Raw genomic sequence first — 9191 nt, forward strand, 5'->3', positions numbered from 1 at the left:
TTTGTTTATATTTTCTAAAAGACTGACTTTTTTAGTGTCTTTATCTTGTCATTTAGGACGCCGTGGTCAACCCTAAAACTCTGAGGGATCTCTCTCGACAACTGGGGTTCGAGTGGATGGTCCTCGCATACGAGCTGGGCTTTGACAGAAGTGAGATTTGGAGGTTCCAGAAAAGATCTGCAGAAAAGCGTGTACAGGCAAGAGCCATGCTGGAGAACTGGTAAAAATGCATTCAAGAGAAATCCTTCTTCCAATGGAGGTAGTTTTGTTTCTTTATTATTCAATATTTCTGTGTAAAAGAAAACGATTTGATTACATTAAAATATTTTCAATTAAAAGAAATGTGTTTTTAATTTAAAAGGTTAATTTAATAACTAAAATATTTTCAATAAAACATATTTTTGCTTCAATCGAAAACAAGATTTTAAGTTAAATTAAAGTTAATTAAATTAAAACACAGAACATTGTCAATGAACAAGCAGCTTAAATAGAAAAACAAAACATTAAAGGTGGCATCAATACAAAAAAAGATATTTTCAATACAAAATTAGATTTTAATAAAATGTATTTCATTAAATAACAAAATAATATTTTCAATTAAATAAAATAAGTTGCTTCAATCAAAAACATTTTTTTTTATGAGAAAAAGTTCCTTTAATAAAAATCAATAAAATAAAGCTGCGACAATAAAGAACAACATATTAGTAAATAAAAGTAGGCTAAATAAAAAAAGTAATAATAATAACTCAATGACTATAACTATAATAAGGTTGCATCAATCAAAACAAGTTGTTTCTATTTTTTTTTTTTAAATTAAATAAATTATTATTTGTACTCTTATTATTTAATTAACTGTTTGTTTATTATATTTGTTCTTAAGAAGCTGTAATGGTGAAACAAATCTACCTCCATATCTTCCATGTGGTTTCCCAAAGTCAAGTTTCATAACAAGAACTATGTGACCTGAGCATAGTTTTGATTGAGTTCATCTGTTAACAATCCTCAGAGAAGAGGAGCTGAAAGACAAATTGTAGGGCGGCTTTATTGTCTCCACAATCCAAAACAAGTCATGAAAAACGTACAAGTGGGTAGTCATTACTTGTGTAAGTAATTGTTGTAATTATATGGGTCAAATCAGTTGCTGGTTCATTGTAAACATGTTTCTAAATGTGTCTTTTGCGTTTTTGCAATTGTAACATATTTGTCCTCTGGAGGTACGAGAGGTCGGGGGACAAACCCAACAAGACGAAACTGCTCCAAGACGGACTGGAACGCTCCGGTCGCAGAGACTTGGCGGAGAAGCTGCGTTGCCTTCACTGGGGTCAACAGAAGCTGAGCCGCATGGTAGAGCTGCCGTCTGCCTTCCCTTTCCTCATCACGGTCCACAAAACCATCCACAACCAGGAGGGGCTTCGCAAGATCAACCAACTGAACCGTAGATGCACCTGAGTCTGTGGGGGTCTCACAGATTAAACCTCTATTTATACATTCTTATGTTAGAATCACTTACCAAAGAAAGTATTTGCTTTGAATTAGAATCAAAGGTTTTAAAAATCATCACCAATTCTAGATCATTTTTTAAAATAAATATTTAAAAAATATCTAACAATTTATTATTATATTGCTAGTTGCAATGACCGAAAGCCAAACAAGCGAATTTGCCTAAGCTTTAGATGATACTCAATGTTTTATTGTGAATGAACACCACAAACTTTGCAAGATTTAATCATTTTCCCTCAGATATTTCACTAAGATAAAGCATATTATTAATAAACATATTTAATTCATATTACCCTCTATGCATCTTATCTTTATTTATTGTTGACATTTGTAATCTTCGACAAGTAAATGTACTGTGAGTGACATATTCTGGGAACATTAATATATATTCAATTTATTTTTTTGTTTGTTTATTTCAAGCTTTTGCGAGTCAAACGTGGATCTGACGTATTAATTCAATAGAGGTTTCCTGTCAGATAATGGTGTCAAGAAAATGCATATTTATTTCTTAACAAACATTTAATTCATTGTTAAAAAAAATAAAAATAAAAATAAAAAAAGAAGCCACGGCATGTACTGGTAAATCAATTCAATGCTCGCTTAATGCGTGAACATAAAATAATATACTAATGTGTGTTAAATACTGCAAAACGTGTAAATGAATAAGTATTAAATAAAAAAACAAATAATACAATTCACACTAAACAAAAACAAGATTTAAACATTGGGAAATAATAACTCACTGCCGGGAGCAGACGCTCGCCGTTATCCGTTAATTGACCCAGTTTCCGTCAGCCAATCACAGGCCACAACGCTGTTTTGCCAGGCGAGCGGAAGCGTGGGGAGGAAAGCTTCAAAATAAGATATGACAAAACTTTATTGTCAGGTTGCGGTGCGCTTTTAGTTCAAATGAACGTCTAACTAACAATAGGAGTACATATTTCGAATAAAGAAAGCGACATCTTTAATAAAATGGCGTGTTTAGCGGTGCGAAACGAGGAAGGAAATGAAGACACGTTTTATTTTGGCAGCAAAGATAACCGTTAACCATCTCCTGCTCGACGTTTTTATCTTGTTAGCAAATCCTCGCAAACACACACACAGCGGCTTCTACCGCCTTCTTTTTGAACTATCACGGATTCTAGTCCAACCGTCCGGGTGGATCCCGCAGAGTGTCATTACAAAAAAACAACACGTATGTACCTCCTCGCATGTGGACTGACAGGCGTGTGTCAGCCTCAGCTGTTTGACACATCAACATGGCCACCGTCGTGAGCAGCTTCGCCGGACCCGAGGTTCTGGAGAACGGCGATCACGCCCGGACTTTGCTGCGGGAGCTGAAGGTGCTTTACGACAGCCGGCTGCTGGGGGACGTCACGATCGGGGTGTCCAGTGACGACGACGACGATGAGGAGGGTCAGGGTCCGGGTCCGGGTCAGAGCGACGACGCCCGGTTCTTCCTGTGCAGCCGGACCGTCCTGGCCGCCGCCAGCCCGTACTTCAAGAGCATGTTCACGGTGGGTCTGAACGAGAGCGTCCAGGAGCGGGTGATCATCCGCGGGGTGGACGCCGAGTCCATGTCGGTGATCATCGAGCACTGCTACACCGGGAAGGTGAGCATCACCGAGGGGAACGTGCAGCGGTTGTACGCCGCCGCCAACATGCTCCAGCTGGAGTACATCCGGTCCGCCTGCTCCTCCTTCATGACCCGCAGACTGGACCTCGCCAACTGTGTAGGGATCTTAAAATTCGCTGACACCTATGACAACCCTGAGCTGAAGCAGAACGCGCAGACCTTCATCGCCAGGAACTTCTGTCAGCTGTGTCAGGGGGGGGAACTCTGTGAGCTGGACCTGACCCAACTGAAGGATCTTCTACTGCTGGACACGCTGGACGTGGACTGCGAGAGGAAGGTGTGTTTGGCGGCTTTGAAGTGGATCGAAGGGAATGCACCTCAGGAAAAGGAAGACGCCTTGCAGGCGCTCAACTGTGTGAGGTGGAACTTATTCACAGAGAAGGACAGGTGTTACCTGGAAGGGCTGATGGCGACGCATTTAATCGAGACATACCTGGAGTGTTTATTCAAACCGGGAATGCCCGTTACGCCTGAAACGCCGAAAAACAGGATCGGCGTGAGCGCCAAAGAGATGATCCTTTTCTTCGGCCTCCCCAACGACAACATCATGTGCTGCGACCCATACTCCGAGGAGCTGTATTTCATGGCCCCTCCTCTGGAGGACCTGAGTAACCAGGATTATAAACGCTCCACCATGGAGTCCTTGATCGCGTGCGCCTCCCCGGACAATAACCTCTACCTGGCGTCTCACCTCTCCAAGCACTTCTGGCTGTACGACCCGGTCCGGAACACCTGGCAGGAGCTGGCGGAGCGGCCTCTGGGTCGGATGCACTCGGGGATGGGCTTCCTCAACGGCCACGTGTATCTCCTCGGGGGGAGGAACCCGGTGACGGACATAAGGCTGAAGGAAGTCGAGTGCTACAGCGTCCAGAGGAACCAGTGGACCTTCGTCGCTCCTCTGCCTCACTCGCTGGGTAAGATGCAGGTGGTGGCTCTGAACGACCACCTGTACGTGGTCAACAAAAGACGGATGCTTTGCTACGACCCGAAGAGGAATCGTTGGCGCCACTGCGGGTCGCTGCGCCGAGACAAGCTGCACAAGGCCTGCGTCTTCCAGGACCAGATCATCTGCGTGTGCGACATCCCCGTCGTCAAGGCGTACAACCCCACCAGGGGGGAGTGGAGGAGGTTGGGCGACGTGCCGATCGACAGCCGGGCGTTGAACTACCAGGTGATCCAGCACGACAACAAGCTGCTCCTCCTCACGCAGACTCTGCTGCAGCACAACAAGAACCGAGTGCTGATCCACGAGTACGACCCGGGGAGGGACGCCTGGAAGAACATCATGGCCGTGCCCGTCTCCACGCTGGGTCCGGTGTGCGTGTCCACCCGGGTTTACCCGGCGTGCCTCGGCTCGATGCACAGTTTCTCGACCGAGGAGGACGACGACAGCGGGTCCAGCGCCGACTGGGACCTGGACGGCTTGACGGACGCGGAAACCGAATCCGGGAGCTCCAGTTCCTTCTCGGATGAAAACTGGTAGTCATCCGAGGAGGAAGATTGTTTTATTTATTTTACAGACTCAGGATGACAATTGTAGATCAAATTCAACATTTGAATAAGTTGCTTGTTGAATACCCTGGCATTAAATTACAAATGCATTTTTTCTTGTATCAGCCACATTGAATTATTTGTGAGTTTGTACATTTTTCCAGGTTTACAAAACTGCTTTGTACAAAATTACAATGGAAGCCAAGACTCTTTGAGTAGTTTAAACTCAGGCAGCTATTTTTAGGATGGCCAAGTTGGTGAAACTTTAAAATCCAGTTCAAATGCCAAATTGCCTTGATATATGCAACCAACCTGCATATTTACTGCCCATCTTATAGTACCAATAACACACAAATGATAATTATCTCAGTTTGTTGCCAATATATATTGTAAATACATGTGCTTGTGGACCATCGAAGGCCAACACAAGTAAGCTACACAAATGAGTATTATTGAAGCATTGGAAATTTAATATAAATGTGTAAAATGTTTTTGGGCTGCACGATAGGTGTGTATTTCTTGTTATACTCCAGAAAATGTTCTTATCCACATCTTGAATGACAAACAGGGTTTGTATCTCGACTAGAGGGTGATATCTGTGCCAATCTACTTCTGTGTTGCTTTAAAGTTGCCGTTTTTTAAATAAATGTTTGGATATTTGAAGAGTGACTATGTCTGTGTTTTTTTAAAATCCAACTAAGACGGATACATTCATTTATTTTTACAGAGAAGTGATTAAAGTTTTTGGCGACAACCACAAGCTATTAAATGTGGAAATGGGAACAATATAAGATCTATTTTATCTTTTGTAGAGAAGGTGTGTACAATCAAATTAAGCGGGGGAGATAATATTTTTAATAAGGGATGTATAAAAAGCGCATATATAGCATTTATATATAAGGGGAACAAAATTTGTAAATGTTTTTAAAAGGAAAAATATATACAACTATTAACATTATAAGTCAAACAAAAAACGTAAATATATATATATATATATGTTATGGAACTTTATTTAAAAATATATTTTTAATAATTTTACTGTCAAAAATATTTTTCTAACAAGATAGATTCAAAAGGAAAATGTCCTTAATCCAGGAGCAACCATTTATATAAAGAATTGAGCAGCAAATAATATTTAAAAATCAACATAATAAGATTGTCATGACTGACTAATTCTGCTATAGATTGTTTTTTATTCAACAGGGAGTGTATTTATTCATTTGAAAAAAATAGTTTTGTAGTTTTTTTTTTTCTACAGTAAAAATCGGTCTGCTTTTATATAGATAAAATAAACATACCACACTAACATGTCATTATTGTAGATATCTAATAAAAACTTGCCCCAGCTTCATTGTTAAAAAATGACTTTTTTATTGAAGTTGATTTAACTTTTTATATACCAAAACTTTTAACTGACCATGTTTTGAAAATAGTAATTAGGGGAATTCAGTAAAGTCGCTTTTTCCCTCTATTCAACACAATTAAAATGTTATTTTGTATTTTATTTTTAATTATTTTTTATTTTTCTTTAACAGTCATAGTTTCCATGCTGACTCGTCTGTCTCGTCTGGTGCTCTCGAACTCTCGCGATATTTCGCAGGCCATGACATCCACAGATGGCGAGAAGATGAGAGATGGCAATAGAGAACCAGCTCGGCGAGGACTTTGACACAGTTCTGGGTCTGAACGACTCTCTGTCGCTGTCGCCGCAGTGCGACCAGCCTCGGGTCTTCAAGATCATCGTCATCGGAGACTCAAACGTGGGCAAGACGTGTTTGACTTTCCGTTTCTGCGGCGGGACTTTCCTGAGCAACCCGGAGGCGACGATCGGTGTTGACTTCAGGGAGAGAGACCTGGAGCTGGATGGAGAGACCATCAAGGTGGGACCTGAAATACTGAATAATAACACAAGGACAACACGTGTACTATGCATTACTACACATAATAATGATGCTAGTAGTATCGATCGGTACATCTGTTGACTTCGTCAATATACTATTTCTGCAACATCAACACACAAATACTGCTACAATTTACGGTATTAAAATGTCATCCAATGTTCGAATATGTCAATAAAATAGAATGAATACCTTCCCCCGTAGTACTTCCCCTTTTAACCCTTTTAGTACTGCAATAATATCCAGGTTCACTTTGATTCTTTTTGCTGTAGAATTATGAAAAAATGTGCAACGTGTGTATTTTTGTCATTTATTTCCATTAAAAAATGTATTGTGTAATTACAGTTTAACAGTTAATATAATACATTCATGTTAGGTAAGCAAACTGAGATCATATTGTTAGATTCTATGTGTAAGGTGTTTACTAAACTTGTGTACTAATCAAAGCGTTGGATTTTAGAACATTTGAATTTGCTATGGACACGATTAGATTGAAATAAACAATAACTGTAAAAATAAACAATGAACAAACCTTTTTTCTCATCTACAATTGGGGGTTAATGACAATCCTTGATTTATTTTTTGTTATCATGTTAAAGTCTGTAAATTGACAAGTGAAACTTATGTGTTTTTTAACTGCTGTGACAGGACTGAGAAGTATTTCTCTTGGGTTTTGAGTGAGACTCCCCTAAAATAAATGTGCTCAGCAAATCCTTTAAACTCAATGAATCACTCTCTCACCATTTTTAGAGTTAATAAACAAGTTCCAACTAATGTTGTCTCCACCCCTCTCAGTGAACCCATCACCGCAAACCACATACGACATTGTATTTCCTGTATTAAGTGCTGGGAGATACTGTGCTAGTATTATATGCCCCTGGGCCCTGGTTTCCTGCTTTCAGATGGCATTGGAGTTCTTCTGATGGAAAAATATGAATGAAATATGCACATTATGACATGTAATACTTCGATAAATGCTTCTTCTACAGTGACGATAAGCTTTAGCTCTAATAGCTCTAATAATGACTATTTATTTTGTTGTAGTTGCAGATCTGGGACACGGCAGGTCAGGAGCGATTCAGGAAGAGCATGGTGGAGCATTACTACCGCAGTGCCCACGCCGTCATATTCGTGTACGACGTCACCAGCCAAGCGTCGTTCAAAAGCATCCCCGACTGGATCGACGAGTGCAGCCGCCACCTGGTGGGGCCCCAGGTCCCTCGCATCATCGTGGGGAACAAAATCGACCTGAGGGCCAAACGGGAGGTGCCCACGTCGTCCGCTCAATGCCTCGCCGATTCGTACAACTTCCCTCTGTTTGAAACCTCGGCCAAGGACGCGAGGGAACAAGAGAACGTAGAAGCCATCTTCTTGACTCTGGCTTATAAACTCAAGAGCCACAAACCTCTGAGATTAAAGGAGCCCAGTGAAAGCGACATGAGACATTTGTGGGACAAGAGGGAGCAGGGGACGTCATCCTGTCAATGCTGAAACCACTAATCGCCTGTATGCATGGAAAGTGTATGTGCTTGTGTGTCTAAAGATCTTCACAGCCTTTAAAGCAGCACTAAGTAACATTTTTTTAAATGTTTTATTATTATTTAATACTTATTGTGATGATTGGTTTTATTTTAAACAGTTATGAGGGGCACAGCCAAGTCATGACTATACACATCTCCGCACACCTTTGACAGTGATCGGACCAGTTGCCGTGTTACCAACAAAGTGCATAAAAAATGTAATTTGAGAAACACTTGAATGCATCATTCAGAGAACTTTTTGGTGCTTCCAGGAAGAGAAAACCGAACCAACAAGAACCTTCATAATATTTCGTAATCAGATGCATATTGACAAATCTTTTCAAAAAGTATTTCAGTTTAGACAGTTGAAATTACACTCTTTTATCAGTAGGGGGAGCCTGAACAAATATATCCAATCTTCCAAAGTGCTGCTTTAAGACGAAAGGTAGTAATAAGACATTCCACAAACTTAAGGATGAGGGGTCGTATTGGATTCATATTGCACATCTGTATTATATAAGGGATATTTGCACAATACCTTCTGATAATTAATGGGAAAAAAAATGTATATTATCTTGGATAAAGTTATTACACAATAATAGTGATAGCACTTCAACATGTAGCCAAAAGCTATGCATTAAGTTGTCATCAGTAGCAACAAACAGCATCTGTGCACATACTCACCTTGCTTGGGGTACAACAAATATAAAATCAAATGAATCAAAGTGTATCTGATACGTGTTATCGTGGCCTGTAACCTGTGGATTGAATTCATGGATTTTCCATGCACGAGAATGCAAGAACAAATAAAAGATATTTTGAAAGATGTTCAATTTTCCTGTGTTTGTTGAATAAATTGTTTGGTTTTCACTCATTCATTTCAAGGTGGGATATTTAATGATAACATGCAATTAATCCCATTTTGTGGTTGAATGTGGAGCACAACGAACATGAGAAGAACGAGACAGATGTTAGTCTAGACTTTAAATGAATAATCTGGCATTAAATCACGTTTAGAACCTTCTGCTTCGACAACGACCCTTTTCCACGTGGAATACAATGCTTCAAATGACATGTGAGAAACTATTTGTGTTTATACTTTTCACAATATTTCTTTTAACTTAACCACTGTGTTCCTGAATTAAA

The 9191-nt window shown here is 40.1% G+C and overlaps 2 protein-coding genes across 3 annotated transcripts; both read left to right on the plus strand.

Moving 5' to 3' along the window:
* Positions 1-2577: 2577 nt before the first annotated feature.
* On the plus strand, positions 2578-5260 carry kbtbd7 (kelch repeat and BTB (POZ) domain containing 7). Its single transcript, XM_087804370.1, has one exon. It carries the CDS (start codon positions 2760-2762, stop codon positions 4617-4619), a length of 1860 nt encoding a protein of 619 aa, XP_087660496.1. The 5' UTR covers positions 2578-2759; the 3' UTR covers positions 4620-5260.
* A 961-nt stretch (positions 5261-6221) lies between these two features.
* LOC148068606 (ras-related protein Rab-33B) lies at positions 6222-8882 on the plus strand. Of its 2 annotated transcripts, none has more exons than XM_087804381.1 (2): positions 6222-6507; positions 7576-8882. In XM_087804381.1, the coding sequence occupies exons 1-2, from the start codon at positions 6262-6264 to the stop codon at positions 8014-8016; spliced, it is 687 nt and encodes a 228-aa protein (XP_087660507.1). In that variant the 5' UTR covers positions 6222-6261; the 3' UTR covers positions 8017-8882. The 2 variants fall into 2 exon arrangements, with proteins under 2 accessions (XP_087660507.1, XP_087660506.1); XM_087804380.1 differs by having other exon boundaries at positions 7570-8879.
* The last annotated feature ends 309 nt before the right edge of the window (positions 8883-9191 follow it).

Source organism: Callionymus lyra, chromosome 12 (assembly GCF_982586985.1).
Source record: "Callionymus lyra chromosome 12, fCalLyr1.hap1.1, whole genome shotgun sequence".
In the NCBI taxonomy this organism is placed as follows: domain Eukaryota; kingdom Metazoa; phylum Chordata; class Actinopteri; order Syngnathiformes; family Callionymidae; genus Callionymus; species Callionymus lyra.

Coding starts and splice junctions, on each gene's coding strand:
- kbtbd7 (XM_087804370.1), top strand. CDS start 2,760: ATGGCCACCGTCGTGAGCAGCTTCGCCGGACCCGAGGTTCTGGAGAAC.
- LOC148068606 (XM_087804380.1), top strand. CDS start 6,262: ATGGCAATAGAGAACCAGCTCGGCGAGGACTTTGACACAGTTCTGGGT. Junction 6,508..7,569: donor TGGATGGAGAGACCATCAAG/GTGGGACCTGAA, acceptor ATTTTGTTGTAG/TTGCAGATCTGGGACACGGC.